Source organism: Aquarana catesbeiana, linkage group LG03 (genome assembly GCF_042186555.1).
Source record: "Aquarana catesbeiana isolate 2022-GZ linkage group LG03, ASM4218655v1, whole genome shotgun sequence".
In the NCBI taxonomy this organism is placed as follows: Eukaryota; Metazoa; Chordata; class Amphibia; order Anura; family Ranidae; genus Aquarana; species Aquarana catesbeiana.
The window spans coordinates 599,538,889-599,562,434 of NC_133326.1; the positions used below are offsets into that span (position 1 = coordinate 599,538,889).

Here is a 23,546-nt window from a genome sequence, read left to right on the forward strand (position 1 = left end):
AGCAGAAGATAGCGGAGGAGCCTGGCAGAAGACCCGGAGAGCGCGTAGAAGAGGTCAAACAACGGGAGAAGAGGCCGGAGACAGCGGAGAAGAACCGGAGAGACCCCCGAAGTCGGAAAAAGACCCCTGGAGCTGTCTAATAAATTACTTTAAAAACCTGTGTAGTGTGTTTTTTTTATTGACACTTTTCCCCCCCAGGTGAATGGGTAGGGGTACCATTTACCCCATACTCATTCACATAGGGTGGGGGGCAGGAAACTGGGGGCCCTCTTATTAAAGGGGGCTCCCGGATTCCGATAAGCCCCCCCGCCCGCAGACCCTGACAACCAACAGCCAGGGTTGTCGGGAAGAGGCCCTTGTCCTCATCAACATGGGGACAAGGTGCTTTGGGGTGGGGGGCCGTCCCCTCCCCCAAAGCACCCCATGTTGAGGGCATGCTGCCTGGTACGGTTCAGGAGGGGGGGGGCCCTCGCTTGTCCCCACCCCCTTCCCTGACCGGTCGGGCTGCGTGCTCGGATAAGGGTCTGGTATGGATTTTGGGGGGCCCCACGACGATTTTTCGTCGTAGGGGGTTCCCCTTAAAATCCATACCAGACCTAAGGGCCTGGTATGCCTCACGCTGGCCGCAATAGGAAAATAGTTTTTTCCTATTGCAGCGAGCGCGAGATGCAGTACCCTGCCCTTGCGTCGCATCTGGTCTGTCGAGTCCAGCGAATTACGACGGAAAAATTTGAAACATGTAAAAGTCCGCGGGAGCCTACACACGATCGGATTGTGCGGCGGACTCTGGTCCGCCAAACCAAGTATGCCGTAAAGTCCGGTCGTGTACACGCGGCATTAGGGTTCACTTAGAAATGCTATTGGAAGGATTGGTATTGGACTTTATAGGCACGGAGCTGGTGGGGATGTACAGTATCTCACAAAAGTAAGTACACCCCTCACATTTTTGGAAATATTTTATTATATCTTTTCATGTGACAACACTAAAGAAAATACACTTTGCTACAATGTAAAGTAGTGAGTGTACAGCTTGTATAACAGTGGAAATTTGCTGTCCCCTCAAAATAACAACACACAGCCATTAACGTCTAAACCGCTGGCAACAAACGTGAGTACACCCCTAAGTGAAAATGTCCAAATTGGGCCCAAAGTGTCAATATTTTGTGTGGCCACCATTATTTTCCAGCACTGCTTTAACCCTCTTGGGCACCAGAGCTTCACAGGTTGCCACTGGAGTCCTCTTCCACTCCTCCATGAAGACATCACAGAGCTGGTGAATGTTAGAGACCTTGCGCTCCACCACCTTACTTTTGAGGATGCCCCGCAGATGCTCAATAGGGTTTAAGTCTGGAGACATGCTTGGCCAGTCCATCACCTTTACCCCCAGCTTCTTTAGCAAAGCAGTGGTCGTATAGGAGGTGTGTTTGGGATCGTTATTTTGGAATACTGCCCTGAGGCCCAGTCGCCAATGAGAGGGGATCATGCTCTGCTTCAGTATGTCACAGTACATGTTGGCTTTCATGGTTCACTCAATGAACTGTAGCTCCCCAGTGCCAGCAGCACTCATGCAGCCCCAGACCACGACACTGCCACCACCATGCTTGACTGTAGGCAAGACACACTTGTCTTTGTACTCCTCACCTGGTTGCCGCCACACACGCTTGACACCATCTGAACCAAATAAGTTTATCTTGTTTTCATCAGACCACAGGACATGGTTCCAGTAATCCATGTCCTTAGTGTGCTTGTCTTCAGAAAACTGCAGGCTTTCTTGTGCATCATCTTTAGAAGCGGCTTCCTTCCGGGACGACAGCCATGCAGACCAATTTGAAGCAGTGTGTGGCGTATGGTCTGAGCACTTACAGGCTGACCCCCCACCCCCTTTAACCTCTGCAGTAATGCTGGCAGCACTCAAACTATTTTTCAAAGACAACCTCTGGATATGACGCTGAGCACGTGAACTCAAATTCTTTGCTCGACAATAGCGAGGCCTGTTCTGAGTGGAACCTGTCCTGTTAAACTGCTGTATGGGCTTGGCCACCGGGCTAAATCAGAGCAGTTTCAATGTCTTGGCAATCTTCTTATAGCCTAGGCCAGGGGTATGCAACCTCGGACCTCCAGCTGTGGAGCAACTACAAATCCCATCATTCCTCTGCCTCTAGGAGTTATGTCTGTGATTGTTAGGGTCTTGCAATGTCTCATGGGACTTGTAATTTCAAAACAGCTGGAGGGCCATAATTGCCTACCCCTGCCCTAGGCCATCTTTATGTAGAGCAGGGATATGCAATTAGCTTACCTCCAGCTGTTGCAGAACTACAAGTCCCATGAGGCATAGCAAGACTGACGGCCACAAGCATGGCACCCAGAGGCAGAGGCATGATGAGGTCCGCTAATTGCATATCCCTGATGTAGAGCAACAATTCTTTTTTTCAGATCCTCAGAGAGTTCTTTGCCATGAGGTGTCATGTTGAATTTCCAGTGACCAGTAAGGGAGAGTGAGAGCGATAACACCAAATTTAACACACCTGCTCCCCCCATTCACACCTGAGACATTGTAACACTAACGAGTCACATGACACTGGGAGGGAAAATGGCTAATTGGGCCCAATTTGGACATTTTCACTTAGGGGTGTACTCACTTTTGTTGCCATCAGTTTAGACATTAATGGCTGTGTGTTGAGTTATTTTGAGGGGACAACACATTTACACTGTTATACAAGCTGCACACACACTACTTTACATTGTAGCAAAGTGTCATTTCTTTCTCTAAAATATTTACAAAAATGTGGAGGGGTGTACTCACTTTTGTGAGATACTGTAGATGTAACATCATCACCCCCTCATCATGCTGAACGATCTTTGGCGCGGATGTCACAACGCAGTTCTACATTCATGATCAGGATACACTACTACCCTTCTGCTGCAGCTATTGAGAAATTATTTTCTCTAGATGTTTTGAAGCTTCGACTGTCGTATAGGATCTATAGGCTTGTTATATGCTTCCCCTCTACCCAGTATGCTATACCATGCTACTTTTGTAACCACTGCTAAATCGGGGTTCAATACTGTCTCCACCAATATAGACTAGTCATATATGTGATGACACTTGTCTGCAACATCCGCCGTATTCTGGATACTTACCTACTTTGTTACTAACTCCTGGTTGAGGTGCATATTAATGCAAGCCTAAGCGCCTGAGAAGTGTTTATGCGCGTAACATGTACAGCCGATCTACTGCAAACTATGATCAACTCACACCAAGCCTGATAGAACAATAACTGTTCATCATGATCATTCAGGAGTATATTTCTTGGTGTATGGGTTGTGTGTTGTAATAGCATATAGGCAATTTCTACTTTGCAAAGTTTTTAAACTAGCGTCTGTCTGGTTGTTCATTTTTAATCAATTTGTAATAAAAACATTTTTATCTTTAAACATTGTGTATCTCAGTGCCTATAAAGTCCAATACCAATCCTTCCAAAAGCATTTCCAGTTAATGTGACGTGGCATATATACGGTATATATTATTTTGGTATCCACAGCACCACCCTGTGGTGATAATTATCTATTTCAATCTATGGATTCACTTAGTTTTTCCTCCAGCACTGTGCATGTTTAATGGGCGTGTTCAATAAAGACATGTGTTAGCTTTAAGAGCCCATTCACACAGGGACGACTTGTCAGGCGACCTAGTCGCCTGACAAGTCGCCTCCCGTTCTGTGCTATGGAACCGTTCTAAGGGGAGCGACGCAAGTCGCTCCGACTTAGAAAAAGGTTCCTGTACGACTTCGGGGGTGACTTGCATAGACTTCTATACAGAAGTAATTTTGCAAGTCGCCCGGGCAGTCGTTTGCAGGTCGCCTCGCTGAGGCGACCTGCAAGTCTTGTTGCCCCTGTGTGAATGGGGTCTTAAGTGTTACTAAACCCAGGACCCCGCGTTTACTATGTCTGGTCTCCCACAGTACACCGAACATGGAAATGCAATTATTTTAGTAAAAATAAATGGCTAAATACCTTTTCTCACCAGCAGTATATAGCAGTCTTGTGACTTCTATCAGTGTCTGATTAAAACTTGTAAGGGGGGGTCATTCTCCTCTGTCCTATGATTCTGCATGACCCCTGACCCTCTGTCTGGACAGTACTGATTGGCCCTCTGCCAGTCACATGCACCCTCTCAAAAAAAAACAAAAAAGAAAAAACAAAAAAAACACACCTCTCTAGCAATACACACCAAGCTAGGCATGTGCAGAGTGCCCCAAGGCTTTTTACTATCAGGAGATTTATTGGGGAGCGTGGAAGAGGGAGGGGATCAACAAGATGGGACCAAACAGCCTTCTTACACAATGCAGAGGATTAACCCTGTAGGTTCCACAGTGAGTATAACAAGCAGGATTTACTGCATACACAGACTGATTTTGCTGTTGTGGGTTTAGTAACACTTTAAAAGAGAATTATGTTTTTTTTTTTTACAGAATCATACTTACCTAGATGGATGCAGCATCAGTCCCCTGGCGCCTCTGCACAGAGAACTGAGTGATCGAACACCGCCGATGGCTCGGTTCTCACAGCTCCCGGAGCAGAGAGCTGCTGACTGTCAAACCGCGGGAACCGTCCGGCGCAGGCTCTCAGCGGCTCGCTGAGACGGGTATCAGTCCAGGCACCTGGCGGATACAGACTTTATTGTCGTGATGGCGTGGTGCCTGGAGTGATTTCTGTGACGTCAGCAGAGAGTGGATTTCAGTTTTGCACTGCTGTGACCCATAGGAGAAGCCCAGCCAAACAAGCTTAGGCTGGACTTCTTGAAGCACATTGGGGCCAATTTACTAAAACTGGAGAGCGCAAAATCTGGCGCAGCTGTGCATGGCAGCCAATCAGCTTCTAACTTCAGCTTGTTCAACTAAGCTTGGACAAAAAAATAAACTGGAAGCTGATTGGTTTCTATGCAGAGCTGCACCAGATTTTGCACTCTGCAGTTTAAGTAAATCAACCCCATTCTGTTTGTCTATTGTTGTGACTATATATGAGGATCAGATCACATTTTATGGCAAATTACTGCAAAAAAACCATTCCAAGAGGTGTACATCCTTTTTCTTGCCACTGTACATAAACCTTCCTTTAACCCCTTCCCACCCAGCACAGGTGTACCTCTAACTGGGTCTTTATGGCCAAGGAACAGAAATTACTTCCTGATCATGTGACCACTGTGACTGTCTGTCACATGATCGGAAGTCAGTTACATCAGCTCGCAATCATTATGAGACCAGGAGCTATCTATGACAGCTCAGTCACTTTGCTGAGAGTGTGCAGGAAGTGTGCTCTCAGCATAGGAACCTTGGCTGTCCATAGACACATATGTGCAACGTGTGGACATTAAAGCCTAACATCTTTGCTGCTGCACAGATTTGTTATATAGGCAGCAAGAGGTTAACCAGAACATATTTTTCTAAAAATGTTGAAACAATAAGATCCACATTCATTCTCAAACTGTCTTCTTGGAATTATTACAAAGAATAAAAAACTTACATGGCACTTTCCTGCTGTCTACGAGGTGTGATGAAAAGGGTACGGGTGGGACGGGCATTGCTGGCATCAGGGTGGGCACTCCAAGGCTTGGCATAGCTGTGATCAAGAAATACCAAGTCCAACTCTCGTTCATGCACAGACAACTGGAAAAGAAGGGATGTGCCCATTCGACGCGCTGAAGACTGCAGGTCTCGCTCACTTGTCCTGTGTGACATTTTTGCCACACCACAGACCCCAGGCATGGGACACAGAATAATAAAACCTGTAAATGAAAAGAATATATTACACTTTTTTATGCTACCATACTGGTAACTACCACCTCCAAATATGGCTTGGATATGGACATCATATCTCATCAGCTAAACAGAGCTCATACCTGCTCAACTTACATGGTTAAAGTGATTGTAAGGGTTTGTTTTATTTTTTGGCAAAAATAACAAACATATCATACTTACATCCACCGTGCAGCTCGTTCTGCACAGAGTGGCCCTCGAACCTGCTCTTCTGGGGTCCCCCGGCAGCTCTCGCGGCTCCTCCCCACATCAGATAACCCCCTGGGAGAAGCGCTCTCCCGGAGGGTTGCCTTGCAGGCACACTCCCGAGTCCAGCATTCGACGTCCATAGAAGCCGAATGCAGGACTCGGCCCCGTCCCCGCGGCATTGGATTTGATTGACAGCAGCGGGAGCCAATGGCTGCACTGCTATCAATCTATCCAATCAAGAGCCGAGAACCCCGAGCAGTGAGACAGCGTGTCCCAGTGGGTCAAGTTCTAGGGCTCAGGTAAGTAAAATGGGGAGCTGGGGGGCCAGTCACTGTCAGGTGTTTTTTCACCTTAATGCATAGGATGCATTAAGGTGAAAAAACACGAAGGTTTACAAACCCTTTAAACTTTTCATTCATGCAGATCGCTGCTCCATTCAGCTGCTGGGAACAAAGAAAGGGAGCCCTGTAAATGCTAAAGCCTGGTACACACTACTGACAGCTCTGGGTGGAGCCACTGTACCAACAATCCGACGATCTTCATGTTGAGCTGTTGTGTTCTGACAGGGGGACAGAACCCTCGCAAGAACCCTCCAATCAGTATTCTCAGCCATCGGCTGAGAGCACTGAACGGGAGCTGGTTGGCTGCTGGTTTTCCAGCATGCTCGTCCGACAGAAGCGGGCCAAATGGCTGGCTTCCGTTGTACCGGCTGTCATACATAAGGACCGAATTGGGGCTTGTTTTTATTGAACTGGCCAATGTCGCCCGACGATGGGTCTGTGTGTACTAGGCTTAAGACTCTTATATCCCACCCATTTCAGCCACATGTTCCTCCAAATCCAAAAGCCATTTTTGTCACACCAGGAGGCTAAGCAGAGCAGTGCAGAAATATAGGAAAAACAAGCATACGCACCTGGAAGAGGTGAATTAAAGTGAATCAAGACCCAGCCACTCTTATCCTTAACCTCTCCCTGTCCACGCTATAGCGGAATACTACTGTGTGGACCTACGTTGCCGGGAGGCCGTCAATAGACGTCCTCCCCTTTGCATGCCCCCGGCGGGTCGCGCACGGCACACTCTGTGATCACCGAGTCAATGAGACTCGAGTGATCACAGATCGGCCCCTTACCACATGATCAGCTGTCAGACAATGACAGCTGATCATGTGATGTAAACAGCAGCTCGGTAATCTTTTTTTTTTTCTCCTCTCATTGACGGCGTGAGGAGAAAAAAAAGCCGATCAGATCGGCTTCTGTTGAAGGGACATCGGTCCGGAAGAGGCACAGCCGCCTCATCTGTGCCAACCAGTACCGCCTGCCAGTGCCATCAGTGCCCACCAGTGAATATCAGTCGCACCAATCAGTGCCACCTATCAATATCCACCAGTCATGCCAATCAGTGCCATCTAGCAGTGCTGTCTATCAGTGTCACCTACCAATGCCCATTACTGCCACCCACCAGTGCCACCTATCAATGCCCTTCAGTGCCACACATCCATGCCGCCTTATCAGTGACCACCAGTGCCGCCTTATCAGTACTAGGGTTGTCCCGATACCACTTTTTCAGGACCGAGTACAAGTTCCGATACTTTTTTTCAAGTACTCGCCGATACCGAATACCGATACTTTTTTTTTATGTCACGTGACAGTGTTTTTTTAAATTTTTTTTTTAACAGTGCTTTTTTTTTTTTTTTTTGGGGGGGGGGGGGTGAACCGTGTATGTGTGTGTGTTTTGTTTTGTTTTTTTTTTTTAAATTTACAATTTTTATTTTTTAAAATAATTTTTTTTTTATTCTTTATTGCAATATGTGTTTTTTTTGTTTTTGTTTTTTTTTTTAATCAGCCCTGTTGGGGGGCTTTGGTGAGATATCAGGGGTCTTAACAGACCTCTGATATCTCCCCCTTGAGACAGAGAAAGAGACAGAGGATAGAGATTCCCCAGTCCCTTTCTCTGCAGCCTCAGCTGCACTGAGAATGAATGGAGAGAAGACAGCGGCTCCTCTCCATTCATAAACTGACACATCGTAATCACAAGAGATTACAATGTTTCAGTTATGTGAATGGACAGAGTCAGCTGACTCTGTCTATTCACAAAGGAAGGAGGAGGAGGACGGCGGAACGGAGGGGGAGAACGGAGGGGGACAGAGAAGGAGGGGGGAACGGAGGGGACAGCGGAGAGGCACAGAGGAGGAAAGAGGAACGGAGGGGGGCAGCGGAGAGGCACAGAGGAGGAAAGAGGAACGGAGGGGACAGAAAAGGAGAGAAGAACGGAGGGGGACAGCGGAGAGGCACAGAGGAAAGGAGGGGGCATGGAGGATAATGCAGTGACAGTCAGCGGTGAGCGATCACCGCTGTGTCACTAAAGCAGCTGAAAGCCGCTGGGGGAGAAGCTTGTATCTCCCCCATGCGCCGATCACTGCTGACTTTTAGGTATCGGGGAAGCATCGGGAGCATTTGCCCGAGTACAAGTACTTGGGCAAATGCTCGGCATCGGTGCCGATACCGATACTAGTATCGGTATCGGGACAACCCTAATCAGTACCTATCAGTGCCACCTCATCAGCGTACATCAATGAAGGAGAAAAATATAAAACCGTTTTGTTTTCAAAATTTTCGGGTTTTTTTCATTTTCTTAACAAAAAATAAAAAACCCAGAGGTGATCAAATACCACCAAAAGAAAGCTCTATTTGTGGCGAAATAAAATTATAAAAATTTCATTTGGGTACAGTGTTACACGACCGCACAATTGTCATTCAAATAGTAAGAGCGCTGAAAGCTGAAAATTGGTCTGGGCAGGAGGGGGGGGGTTTAAGTGCCCAGTAAGCAAGTGGTTAAATATCAACTCCATTTTTGCTGGGGGGATAAAAAAATAAAATAAACAACAAGGATTTTACCAATTTTGTTAACCGCTAGCCGACCAGCCGCTGCAGTTATACTGCAGCAGGTTGGTACGGCTGCGCAAATCGCCGTAGCTGTACGTTGCACCTTTAAGACCTCATAGCAGGCGCACGCGCCCACCACGTGTCCCTGGAGCTGATGCGCGTGCCCGGTGGGCGTGATGTCCGCTGGGCACCCGCAATCGCTCGTGACAGAAGGAGAACGGGGATGTGTGTGTGTATACACAAATCCCGGTTCTCTCAGGGGAGAGGAGACCGATCGTGTGTTCATACTAATAATATATATATATATATATATATATATATATATATATATATATATATATATATATATATATATATATATATATATATATATATATATATCTATATCTCCGCATTAAATAATGTGGCAATTACCGCGCTAAATCGAACAAATACCAAATTCAGTATTTACGCAAAACTCTTAATGAATTGAACACCTGCACAATTGTTACCGCATGCTGAATTTTATTTATTTAATTTATTTTTTAACTCTTAGTGAATTGACCCCAAGATGTTTACATATTATAAATTGCCAACTTTATTACCCTCAAGTCATCTTTGAAAAGAGATGAAAGCAGAAGTCCAGACAAACTCTTTTTTTAATAGATTTGAACGGATGGAATGGGTTAGAACCTCTGTCAGGTTTCAATCACTGCCTGTGTCCCTGTTGGGGTTGACGGTTGACCCCCCCCCCCCCCCCCCCCATTCAATCCTAGGCAAGAATGACATGAATGCAGCCTCCTGAGATATCGATGTCACATATCCCAGGAGGCTTCCCCAAAGCACCGGACAAATATTTTATCTAGAGCAGCTTCATCAGAACGCTTGCTGCTAAATCCCAATAGAGACAGTCAGCTTCTGATGACAAAGTAAAGAAAGATAGTGGAGTGGGGAGTGTAGCAGAACAGTACAGGGAGAAAAGGACAATATAGGATTCACTAAGATTGTGAGTATGTTTTTCTTGGATAAAAAGCTTGTGTCCATACACACCTACCTACCTCCAATCTGATCCAGTCCACTAAAAACAAATGGAAGGGGCTCTGTCCCCCTCCTTCTAAGCAGATCAGATTGGAGGGCAGTTGGGTGTAACCGGACAGTGGAGTCCGTTTACACCCGCCTTGTCTATAGAGCATAGTGGGCTCTGTCCATGTATGTTCTGCATAAACTGCGCAAACATGGACCAGGCATGCGCCCTGCTTGGCTCAGCAGGAGATCCCTTGCTGATCTAATCGGACTCTGCCCCGCGTGTAAGGGGCCTTACTGGTCAGATCACCAGGTGAAAACAGAGGGAAAAGGCCTAAAGCCTAGTACACACTAATAGTTTTTTCTTTCGTTCAACCCAATGGGTTCAACTATAAAAAAACGTACAGCTCCAGTCTGAACCACTGTAAGAACGATCCAACGAAGTCCCCCACCAAAATACTCCAGTGATCACTCTCAGCCATTGGCTGAGATCGCCGATCAGGAGCTGGTCTTCCAGCATACTCGGCCAGCTTCTGTCATACACAGGGCTCGAATGTTGGCCGTTTTTTATTGAACTGGCTGATGTCTCCCGACATTTGGCCTGTGTGTACTAGGCATAGAAAAAGAAAACTGATGTGGCCACCACATCTAAGGATTGGTAAACTGCAATATAATATGTTTTTGGTTTAAATACCCCTTTAACCGCTTCAGCCCCGGAAGATTTTACCCCCTTCCTGACCAGAGTACATTTTGCGATTCGGCACTGCGTCGCTTTAACTGACAATTGCGCGGCCGTGCAATGTTGTACCCAAACAAAATTGACGTCCTTTTTTTCCCCACAAATAGAGCTTTCTTTTGGTGGTATTTGATCACATCTGCGGTTTTATTTTTTGCATTATAAACAAAAAAAGCGACATTTAAAAAAAAAAGCGCAATATTTTTTGCTATAATAAATATCCCCTCCAAAAAAATATAAAAAATGTTTTTCCTCAGTTTAGGGCGATATCTATTCTTCTACATATTTTTGGTAAAAAAAGAAATTTGCAATAAGCGTATATTGATTGGTTTGCGCAAAAGTTATAGCGTCTACAAAATAGGGGATAGTTTTATGGCATTTTTATTATTATTTTTTTACTAGTAATGCCGGCGATCTGAGATTTTTATCGGGACTGCGACATTATGGCGGACACATCGGACAATTTTGACACATTTTTGGGACCATTGGCATTTTTACAGCAATCAGTGCTATAAAAATGCATTGATTACCACTGGCAGTGAAGGGTTAATGTGTTCCCTAATGTGTGTTCTAACTGAAGGGGTTGGGGACTGTGTAGGGAAAGAGATAGATCATTGTTCATACTCTGTATGAACAGACGATCTGTCACTTCTCCCCTCAGAGAACCGGAAACTGTGTTTATACACACAGATTCCGGTTCTCCGTGTGCCCCCCGAACAGTCGCGGGAGCCCGGTGGTGATCGCAACCGCCGGGCACTCGCATCGGCTAGGTGGGCGAGCAGGGGGCGCGCGCCCCTAGTAGCCACAGGGCAAATCGACGTTACCTAACGTCGTTTCGCCCAGCCGCGCCATTCTGCCGCAGTACAATTGCGGCGGCTGGTCGGCAAGTGGTTAAAGTGGAGGTCCAAAAAAAAAAAAAAATACAATTAAAAGCCAGCAGCTACACATACTGCAGCTGCTGGCTTTTTAATAAATCGGACACTTACCTGTCCTGGAGTCCAGCGATGTTGGCACCGCAGCTGATGTTTCCATCAGCTGTCGAGTGCTGCCGCCGCCATTGCGGGTAGGGGAGACCCGGCAGTGTAGCCTTACAGCTTCACCTTGGGAACCCTACTGCACATGCGCAAGGCCCCGCTCCTCTCACCTACTGGCCCGGCGACAGGGAGAGGAGCAGGGAGCCCTGCGGTGACATCACGGACGGCAGCACGGACTCCCGGAAGTGTGAACAGGATACCTGTCAAAGTCAGGTATCCTGTGTCTCCCCCCCCCCTGAAAAGGTGCCAATTGTGGCACCGGAGGGGGAGACAAATGAGCAAAAATTCCACTTTTGGGTGGAAGTCCGCTTTAAGGAAAAAAAAAAAAGAGTCCCAGTAGAAGTATCGCCCCTCAGCTCCTAAATACTAACCAATGGGTGCTTTCACACTGCTCCATTGGGAAAAAAAAATGCATTAAAAACACATATGCTTTTGTAATCTTTTCCGGTGCCTGACACCCAACATGGACCTATGAAACCGTGCGTTTTTGATGTGTTTTCTATTCATTTCAATGGCGAGCTGCGTGTTTGGTCCGGTTTTGAAAAGTGCACTGCAGTGGTGTGAAAAGTCCCATAGGATTTAGATGGAAATATTTTGGCGTTTTTCTTGCGATTTCAGCAAAAACTCCTCACTTAAACCAATGCTGTGCCCATCTGAAACGGCTCTCTCCCTGCATTTACAGGATGGAGCAGCAGCAGTTGATCTGTAAGCTGGGGGGGGGGGGGGGTTACCAATCCACGCTGCGGGTGTCTATGGAAGCACACAGCCCGGCTCAGAAGCGAGCCCACCCGCCAGGCCCCCATACCAAGCAGCTTGCTATAGGGGCATACCCTGAAGAGAAGGACTTGAGAATACCAGCGGAAAACCCCAGAAGAGCAGGACTGGGGACCCTCTGTGTAATTCCAGTGCACACGGCAGGTACACGTATAACATGTTTGATACTTAAAGGTTTTTTTTTTCTTTTTAATTTTCTTTTATAACCGCTAAGCCCGATATGGTGAAAGATGTTACAAAGGGGAGTCTGCAGGAAGGGACTACGACCATCACTGGAATAAAGCCTTGACTACCTGAACATCATCTGTATACAGCTGCTGTGCTTTCTCTTGGGCAAACACCTTATTAAAATAGGAAACTCAGCTTAGGCAGCATTCTAGATTAGCAAAAAAGCCATAAAGTGTACAAAGCAGCAATACACACTCTGCACGTGAGCTGGACAAGGATGAGCTCCCTACTACACCATCACAGCTACCCCAGCCAGGGCTGTACTGGCTCCACACAGCACCGTGTTGACATGGCAGCGAATTGTGCTTTGTCATGGCTCCTTTGTACTTTCCCCCCACAGAACCGGACTCACCCGTCTCACTGCTCCCTGTAGTCGCTATATTTATCCCTCCTCATCGTCCCGGCTACCGTCCTGGGCTCCGCCCACTCCTCTCCGCTCTGGCTGCCCTCCCCCCCTCCGTTCTCCGGTGTCTCAGGCCTACAGCGTGCTGCGTACGTGCGCGCCTGTGTTTGCGCGTGCCCGCAGCGTCACGTGATTAGTGAGCGGGAAGTTTAGGGGGGTTGATGACGTATAGCTAGCTGTAGAAGCGATGCTGCGGTTGGTACCAAACGGTGACAGGAGACACGGCGGTAAGGTAGAGTTGATAGCATTTGCTCAAGATATGGATGGAGACGCTCAAATTATCACATTGAAAGAAGACATACCTCCCAACATTTTGAGATGGGAATGAGGGACTCCTACTAGCAAATGCATGTAGGTATAGGACACACCCCCTTTAAAGGAGAATCAACCCAAAAAAAAAAGGTTAATTAAAGCGGAGGTCCATCCTGAAAAAAAAAAAAAAACATAAAAATGCTCCTTAACCGCTCCCGAAGATTTTACCCCCCTTCCTGACCAGAGCACTTTTTGGGATTCGCTTTAACTGACAATTGCGTGGTCGTGCGACGTGGCTCTCAAACAAAATTGACGTCCTTTTTTCCCCACAAATATAGCTTTCTTTTGGTGGTATTTGATCACCTCTGCAATTTTATTTTTTGCGCTATAAACAAAATAAGAGCGACAATTTAAAAAAAAAAACATTATTTTTTACATTTTGCTATAATAAATATCCCCCAAAAATATATAAAAAAAAACCATATTTTTTTCCTCAGTTTAGGCCGATCGTATTCTTCTACATATTTTTGGTAAAAAAAAAACGTTTATTGATTGGTTTGCGCAAAAGTTATAGCGTTTACTAAATAGGGGATAGTTTTATGGCATTTTTATTAATAATTTTTTTTTTATACTAGTAATGGCGGCGATCAGCGATTTTTATTGTGACTGCGATGTTATGTCGGACATTTTTGACACATTTTTGGGACCACTGTCATTTATACAGCGATCAGTGCGATTAAAAATGCACTGATTACTGTGTAAATGACACTGGCAGTGAAGGGGTTAACCACTAGGGGGCGGGGAGGGGTTAAGTGTGTCCTAGGGGAGTGATTCTAACTGTAGGTGGGATGGGCTGTGTGTGTCACTACGCTGATCACAGCTCCCGATGACAGGGAGCTGTGATCAGTGACACTTGTCACTAGGCAGAACGGGGAGATGCTGTTTACATCAGCATCTCTCCGTTCGTCCTCTCCGTGAGGCGATCGCGGATATGCCCACGGTGATAGAGTCCGCGGGACCTGCGACCCGACTCACGGAGCTCCTGGCCGGCGCGCGCACAGCAATGGCACGGCGGGGAATTCAAATGGACGTACCTGTAAGTCCATTTGCCCAGCCGTGCCATTCTGCCGACGTACATCGGCGTGCGCCGTTCGGGAAGTGGTTACAATACATTAAAAAAAAAAAAAAAGTTTTTACTTACCAGAAATGCCTGTTGCTAGGCAGATCATCCTAATCTGCCACTTCCTATCCTGTGATGATCTTCATTCTTCTCCTCCTCGCGTTGTTTTCTAGGAAATTTGGGCGCGGTGTGTTCTGGGACCTGTGTGTGTCACAGAAGACAGCCGCCCATTCACAAATCGCCAGGGCACTCGCGCATGCGCAGTAGGAAACGGGCAGTGAAGCCGCAAGGCTCCACTGCCTGTTTCCCTTAGTGAGGATGGCGGTGCCGTTAGTAAAAGTCAGCAGCTACAGTGTTTGTAGCTGCTGACTTTAAAAAAAAAAATTTTTATGGCTGGAACACCGCTTTAACCACTTGCCAACCGGCTCGCGCCGATATACGTCGGCTGAATGGCTCTGCTGGGCGAAACCCTGTATGGGTACGTTGTTCCCTTTAAGAGCCACCAGGGGGCGCGCGAGCCTGCTGCTCTGTGGGAGACCCGATGCGCGTGGTCGCCGGCTACCCTGAGAGCCAGCACGGGGATTTGTGTGTGTAAACACACAAATCCCTGTTCTGTCAGGGGAGAGGAGACATATTGTTTGTTCCTACTAAGTAGGAACAAAGATATGTCTCCTCCCCCAGTCAGTTGTATCCCCTCTACAGTAAGAAACACAAACTAGGGAATACAGTTAACCCCTTGATCACTACTAGTGTTAATCCCTTCCCTGCCAGTGACATTTACACAGTAATCAGTGCGTTTTTATAGCACAGATCGCTATATAAATGTCACTGGTCCCAAAAATGTGCCGCAATGTCGCAGTCCTGCTAAAAATCGCAGATCACCGCCATTACTAGTAAAAAAAAAATGCCATAAATCTTTCCCATAGTTTGTAGATGCTGTAACTTTTGCGCAAACCAATCAATATGCGCTTATTGCGATATGTTATTACCAAAAATATGTAGAAGAATACATATTGTCCTAAACTGATGAAGAAATTTTGTTTTTTAAAAACATTTTTGGGGATATTTATTATAGCAAAAAGTAAAAAATATTGTTTTTTTTTTTTTTCAAAATTGTCGCTATTTTTTTGTTTATAGCGCAAAAAATAAAAACCGCAGAGGTGATCAAATGCCACCAAAAGAAAGCTGTATTTGTGGGGGGAAAAAAGAAGGCAAATTTCGTTTGGGTACAGCATTGCAGGACCGTGCAATTTTCAGTTAACCACTTGCCGACCGCCTAACGCAGATATACTGCGGCAGAATGGCACGGGCAGGCAAAATCACGTACCTGGCGGTCGGCATTGTTAGGGGAGCGATCCATGCTGAGGGGGAGGCCACCCCCTCGTGATTGCTCCCAACGAATGACAATCTTCCTCTGCCTCTGTAATGTAAACAGCAGCAGAGGAAGTGATGTCATCTCTCCTCGTGTCGGTCTTTTTCGTTCCGGCACCGAGGAGAGAAGACATCCAAGTAAGTGCACCAACACTACACTTACAGTAGAATACTCTAGGCACACTTTTCACCCCCCTGTCACAGTGACACCAGTAGCATTTTTTTTTTTACTGATTATTGCATTGGTGTCAGTTTGGTAGGGCAGTTAGTGTTAGCCCCCTTTAGGTCTAGGATACCCCCCTAATAAAGTTTTAACCCCTTGATCACCCCCAGTCGCCAAGCGATCGTTTTTCTGATCGCTGTATTAGTGTCACAGGTGACGCTAGCTAGGGAGGTAAGTATTTAGGTTCGCCGTCAGCGTTTTATAGCGTCAGGGACCCCCATATACTACCTAATAAAGGTTTTAACCCCCTGATTGCCCCCTAGTTAACACTTTCACCAGTGATCACCGTATAACTGTTATGGGTGATGCTGGTTAGTTAGTTTGTTTTTTATAGTTTCAGGGCACCCGCCGTTTATTACCTAACAAAGGTTTAACCCCCTGATCGCCCGGCGGTGATGTAAGTTAAGTTTTAGGGTCAGATAGGATCTGCGTCGCCCCAGCAGTGTCAGGTTAGCGCCAGTACCGCTAAAACCCACGCACGCAGTATATACCTCCCTTAGTGGTATAGTATCTGAACGGATCAATATCTGATCTGATCAGATCTATACTAGCGTCCCCAGCAGTTTAGGGTTCCCAAAAACGCAGCGTTAGCGGGATCAGCCCAGATTCCTGCTAGCACCTGCGTTTTGCCCCTCGGCCCAGCCCACCCAAGTGCAGTATCGATCGATCACTGTCACTTACAAAACACTAAACACACATAACTGCAGCGTTCGCAGAGTCAGGCCTGATCCCTGCGATCGCTAACAGTTTTTTTGGTAGCGTTTTGTTACAGTCGCTAACAGTCAGGAGCTTTTTTACCTGTGAGTCTCACTAGTGTACCACTAAATTTAGAGCACTAAATTTAGAGCCCAAAATGGCAAATCGAAGGTACACTAGTGAAGAGGCCTACACGTTTCTGAGCATGACAGATAGTAAAGAGGAAGTCACTCATCTGTCAGATTCAGGCTCAGAATACGATCCTGTAGACGACAGCGGCTCCATGACAGATAGCTCTGATGACGGAGTTGTGGTCCCTGCCAAGGTCAGGCGTACCAGACCCCGAACTTCTTCTTCTGTAGTTGATGTGCAAGAACCGCAGGTCCCTCGTATGGAGCAGAGCAGTACTAGCGCCGCTATTCCTTCTGGTGAACTGGCAAGCACCAGCGGCCTAGTACACCCTGGTCGTACATCCAGCACTGCAGTATCACGTGGTGACGTGGCGAGTCCCATAAGTGCAGTTCAAGCTGGTGAGGTGGCAAGCACAAGTAGTATCCCGCTGCCACCAAGAAGACAAACACAGGCCCGTCGTGCCCATAGTGCCCTTCCTGCTGCATCCGCCAATCCTAATTGGGAACTCACCACTTCTGCAGCACCCGTACTTCCCCCATTCACTGGCCAACCCGGCATTCAGGTGGAAACAGTTGATTTTATGCCACTTGATTTTTATTCGCTGTTTTTCACCGAAGATCTCTATAGATCTATTGCGGACCAAAGCAATTTTTACGCTGGTTAACAGATCGCCACTATTCCCCAGTCCTTCCTTGCCAGAGATTGGAGACCAATTACGGTCTCCGAATTTAAGCTCTTTCTGGGCCTTTCCCTCAACATGGGCATAACTAAAAAAGAGTGAGTTGCGGTCATATTGGTCCACTGACCCAGTTCACCATATGCCCTTGTTCTCTGCCTCCATGACCAGAGCACGATACGAGCAGATATTGCGGTTCATGCACTTCAATGACAATGAACTCTGTCGTCCTCGTGGAGACCCTGAATACGATCGGCTTTACAAAATTCGACCCCTCGTAAACCACTTCAACCAACGTTTTGCAGACTTGTTTACTCCCCATCAAGTTGTGTGCGTTGATGAGTCCCTGATTAAGTTTTCTGGCCGCTTGTCATTCAAACAGTACCTTCCCAGCAAGCTTGCTAGATACGGGGTCAAGATGTATAAGCTCTGTGACAGGGCCACAGGCTATACATGTAGTTTTATGGTTTATGAGGGCAAAGATAGTCACGTAGAGCCAACAAACTGCCCTGACTACATAGGTAGCGCTGGCAAGATAGTGTGGGACTTGGTGTCACCCTTATTCGGAAAGGGGTACCACTTATATGTGGACAATTATTACATGAGCGTCCTACTTTTTAGTCACCTTTTTGATCATCAGATTGGAGCATGTGGCACCGTGCGACCTAATCGTCGGGGCTTTCCCCAGCGGCTTGTAGATTCCCGTCTTAGGCTGGGGGAGAGAGCCTGCTTGAAGTGTAATAATTTGCTCGCTATGAAGTGGAGGGATAATAAGAATGTTTTCGTTCTTACCTCCCTTCATGCAGACACGACGGTCCAAATTACTACGGCGACTGGTGTTGTGGAGAAACCCCTCTGTGTCCACGAATATAACCAAAATATGGGAGGGGTGGACCTCAATGACTAGTTGTTGGCGCCGTACCTAGTTGCCCGTAAGGCCAGACGCTGGTACAAGAAAGTGTCTGTTTATATTTTTCAATTGGCTTTGCTGAACGCTTATGTGCTATACAGAGCTTCAGGACGGACTGGATCCTTCCTTAAATTCCAGGAAGAGATCGTCAGAGCCCTTCTGTTTCCAGCCGGTGCTCCACCTCACCTTCCCCAACCAAATGCAGTAAGCCGGCTGCATGAGAGGCATTTTCTTTATGTCCTCCCGAGTACCCCTACCCAACGAGCCCCCCAAAAAAGATGTCGTGTCTGCAGCAAGCGTGGATATAGGCGTGACACCCGCTATCCTGTCCTGACAATCCTGGTCTTTGCATTGGTGAATGTTTTGAACGCTACCATACACTAGTTGAGTATTAGCGTAGGGTACAGCACTGCACAGACTAGGCACACTTTCACAGGGTCTCTCGAGATGCCATCGCATTTTGAGAGACCCGAACCTGGAACAGGTTATAGTTACAGTTACAAAAAAAGTGTAAAAAAAATAAAATAAATAACCACAAAAAAAATATACGATAAAAAAAAAATAGAAAGTCATTTTATTGTTCTCTCTCTATTCTCTCTCTATTGTTCTGCTCTTTTTTACTGTATTCTATTCTGCAATGTTTTATTGTTATTATGTTTTATCATGTTTGCTTTATAGGTATGCAATTTTTTTTATACTTTACTGTTTACTGTGTTTTATTGTTAACCATTTTTTTGTTTTCAGGTACGCCATTCAGCTGCAGGGCGGATTTATTTATCTTGACAGCAACAGCGTTTGCTCCCACGATACATAAAGCCGTGACTCCAGCGCTGTCAGAGGTGATTTCACCACCACAGTTACATACTTCAGCATATATGCCAAAGCACAGGGGCGGAGGAGCGTTTTGCTCCTACCTTTTGCTTTTGCTTCGGCATATATATATTTTAGGCGCAGGTTGCGTTAAAAAATGTTTTATTTTTTACTATGCTTTTTTTGTATTTGCTTTGCAGGTATGGTAAGTCTTACTGTTATACTGTAATGTTACTTTGTTTTATTGTTAACCATCATTTGCTTAGCAGGTACGCCATTGAGTTGCAGCTCGGATTTATTTATCTTGACAGCAACAGTGTTTGCTCCCACGATACATAAAGCCGTGACTCCAGCGCTGTAGGAGGTGATTTCACCACCACAGTTAAAGAAAAGAGCATATATACCGAAGCGTGGGGGCAGCAGGGGCGGAGGAGCGATTTGCTCCTACCTTTTGGGGTGGATGCCCCCATGCTTCGGCATATATAAACGGTGCATGTATGCCCATCATTAGAAGTGGGTGGATGAAGGGAGGTATTCTAATGATGGGCATACCCAATCTCTTTTTTTTTCTCAAGTCATCTTCCAGGACGGCACACCTGAGAGATGAGAGGCTCCTCCCCACAGGAAACACAATCAATCAACAGCTGTTTTAAGTCCACACCCTTCCCCTTGATCCTCAGTTTTTGATTGTGTTTCTCCCTCCACAGGTATATCAGAAAGGCACAGCAGTAAGTGGTGTTTCTCATTGATCTTCCTTGCTGTTTCTTAGGTATACACAGTAGGGGGTTGTTGGCTGCACTCCTCCAGGGAGCCACAGCATGGGGACCCCTTGTTTGTTCGACCTGAAAGCTGCTTTTCCTGCGACCTGTGTAATCTTGAGGTCTGTGGTTCCGTAAGCAGGGACTGCTAGAGATGTTGCGACCTGGAGTCGCACAGTCACGAATGGTACCCTTTGGAAGCCATAGTATATGACTTCTCATGCGTCTTGCAGTCCCAAGTGGCAGGTTGGGTTGCACGGGTGTGGGAACCCTAAGCTTATCTGTCCCTTCTTTTTCAGGTTTTACAACGCAGCAGGAATACTCATTGTGGAGTTATTGCATTATTTTGCAGTAGACCAGAAAGATTGCAGCTGTAAAGGCTGTCTGTTGTTTCTCTGTTTTTATGTTGCTGCACAGCAGAAATACTCAACATTGAAGCTTGTTGGTGCTTTCTGTTTCATATTGCCTTACCTTATGGCACTTCAGAAAAACTCAATGCTGTAGGTTGCTTGTGTTCTTTCTCTGTTGGTTCTATGTAACTGCACTACAGAACTGCATAACAGGAAGGATTGTCTTATAACTGTACTTGGTGGTTCGTCATAAATACGCAACATAGAAGTTTGGGTCTTTCTGTCTTCTCTTTATGGCCTTGTTTTACTGTACATCAGTAAAACACCACTGTAAAAGGGGGTTCCCGTCCTTTCTGTATTTACCAGTTATGACCTAGCTAGCTGCACTTCAGAAATGCGCAGCATTTAAGGTGTGCTTGTGTCTTAATGCTTACATATTGGCCGCACATCAGAAAACCAGACTGTGAGGTTCAGATTTGGGTCTCTTCCCATATTTGATATTTTGGTTTAGCTAGTCACACTCAGATACACAACATTGTTGTCTATGCTTGTGTCCTTTCTGTCTACATCTATTGTGCTATGTCCACAATCTATGATTTTTTTATTTGTGATATTAATAATACATGTATCACCTTTTTGTATGTCAGCCTTCTCTTCCGTGGAAGGGCCAGGAGTTCTGGCTGCAGATGTCACATGTCAGAAAGCCTCGACCCCTTACATTCAGGGATGCCAGAGCCATTTCCTAGGGTGAAGCCCAGTAGAGTTATGGGTCACTGGAGGAAGGCGTTAATGAATCGCCCTTTTTAATAAGAACTTAGGAAGTTTGGTTCAGAGGAGTTTTATGGCCTGAAGATGAAGTATAAAGATGTATACCCGACCAAATAGGTTACAGCTCGGTGCATGGCCTTCATTTTGCCCTTCTAGCAAAACTAGATGTAGCAATATGAGTGTTCTTCTCCTGCTATGGATGTTAATCTCCTGAGTAGGCTCTCAGGCGTAAGTAAAACTATAGATTGGGCATGCCTTAAACCCGGGGATTACGTTTTTTGTTAATCTATTTCCCTTAAGTAGGTTTCCCTTCAGTCTTTGCTGACGTAAAGATAAAAATGAACAAAAAGGGGTTGTCTGTCAGGGGCCCCCCTTTTTTGGCAGTTTTATTTCCCTGGACAGGGTTGTGTTAAGACAGGCCCCCTTATGGATCAATGTAGTGTCCTTGTCTTACAACACAGGTCTCCGATTAATCTTTTTAGTGGTTCTAAGCAGCACCTATAGGCAGAATAGGCCATTGTTGTTAGATATGTGACAGGCAACATTGATAACCTACAAGTTTAACATGTTTTCTGATTCCATCTTTAAGAGCCCACTCCACCTAGATCCTGCATCCGAAGCAGAGAAGGCAGGGACACCGGTGGAGTAGACCGGCAGATCAGCCGCATGATTCAGCTAAGATACCTTCATCAAGCATATGGAGTGAAGGTAAAGCTTACTGCAGAACCGAGGTTCGCCAAGAGGGTCTTGCAGTGGTCCCACCCTAAGGTAGGCCTGAGGTACTTGATTATCCTCTCAGGTGTGCCGTCCTGGAAGATGACTTGAGAAAAGTATTAGTTACTTACCGGTAACTGTCTTTCTGGGAAATCTTCCAGGACGGCAGGCCTACTTCCCACCCATTGGAGGGGGGAAAAATTTTAGAACACTAGAAGGTGAGTGCCTATGAGGAATGATTTCCCTTGTGAACCAGGTTCAGGAGTTACTTCTCTACAAACTGAGGATCAAGGGGAAGGGTGTGGACTTAAAACAGCTGTTGATTGATTGTGTTTCCTGTAGGGAGGAGCCTATCATCTCTCAGGTGTGCCGTCCTGGAAGATTTCCCAGAAAGACAGTTTCCGGTAAGTAACTAGTACTTTTTTCGTTCAGCCCACAGGCTGCATGAAAATAAGTTTACAATATATGCCCAACAAGGACCAGCAACGTACTGGTATGTTGCTGGACTTTGAGTGCTTATACCAGAATGATGCCTGCAGGTTTAGGTATCATCTTGGTATAATTCTTTTCAGCCAGCGGTCGGCTTTCATGTAAAAGCAATCCTAGCGGCTAATTAGCCTCTAGATTGCTTTTACAAGCAGTGGGAGGGAATCCCCCCCCCCCCCACCGTCTTCCATGTTTTTCTCTGGCTCTCCTGTCCCAACAGGGAACCTGAGAAGCCGGTGATTCAGCCAGCTGACCATAGAGCTGATCAGAGACCAGAATGGCTCCAAACATCTCTATGGCCTAAGAAACCGGAAGCTACGAGCATTTCATGACTTTGATTTCGCCGGATGTAAACAGTGCCATTGGGAAAGCATTTTATCACACCGATCTTGGTGTGGTCAGATGCTTTGAGGGCAGAGGAGAGATCTAGGGTCTAAGACCTCAATTTTTTCAAAAAAGAGTATCTGTCACTACCTATTGCTATCATAGGGGATATTTACATTCCCTGAGATAACAATAAAAATGATTAAAAAAAATGAAAGGAACAGTTTAAAAATAAGATAAAAAAGCAAAAAAAAAAAAAAAAAAAGCACCTCTGTCCCCCCCTGCTCTCGCGCAAGGGCGAACGCAAGCGTCGATCTGGCGTCAAATGTAAACAGCAATTGCACCATGCATGTGAGGTATCACTGCGAAGGTCAAATCGAGGGCAGTACTTTTAGCAGTAGACCTCCTCTGTAAATCTAAAGTGATAACCTGTAAAGGCTTTTAAAAATGTATTTAGTTTGTCGCTACTGCACGTTTGTGCGCAATTTTAAAGCATGTCGTGTTTGGTATCCATGTACTCGGCCTAAGATCATCTTTTTTATTTCATCAAACATTTGGGCAATATAGTGTGTTTAAGTGCATTAAAATTTTAAAAAGTGTGTTTTTTTTCCCCAAAAAATGTGTTTGAAAAATCGCTGCGCAAATACTGTGTGAAAAAAAAAAGAAACACCCACCATTTTAATCTGTAGGGCATTTGCTGTAAAAAAAATATATAATGTTTGGGGGTTCAAAGTAATTTTCTTGCAAAAAAAAAAATAATTTTTTCATGTAAACAAAAAGTGTCAGAAAGGGCTTTGTCTTCAAGTGGATAGAAGAGTGGGTGATGTGTGACATAAGCTTCTAAATGTTGTGCATAAAATGCCAAGACAGTTTAAAACCCCCCCATATGACC

General features: G+C 45.9%; 1 protein-coding gene across 2 annotated transcripts in view; it reads right to left on the reverse strand.

Moving 5' to 3' along the window:
- KANSL3 (KAT8 regulatory NSL complex subunit 3) overlaps positions 1-13,203 on the reverse strand; it is a 168,677-nt gene extending 155,474 nt beyond the window's left edge. For both annotated transcript variants that reach the window (XM_073622066.1, XM_073622067.1), the window contains exons 1-2: positions 13,014-13,203; positions 5,524-5,785 (exon numbers count right to left, since the gene is read on the reverse strand). In XM_073622066.1, coding sequence (XP_073478167.1) covers positions 5,524-5,765 — 242 coding nt within the window. In that variant the 5' untranslated portion in view covers positions 5,766-5,785; positions 13,014-13,203. The remainder of the gene's footprint in view (positions 1-5,523; positions 5,786-13,013) is intronic.
- Between the last annotated feature and the right edge of the window lie 10,343 nt (positions 13,204-23,546).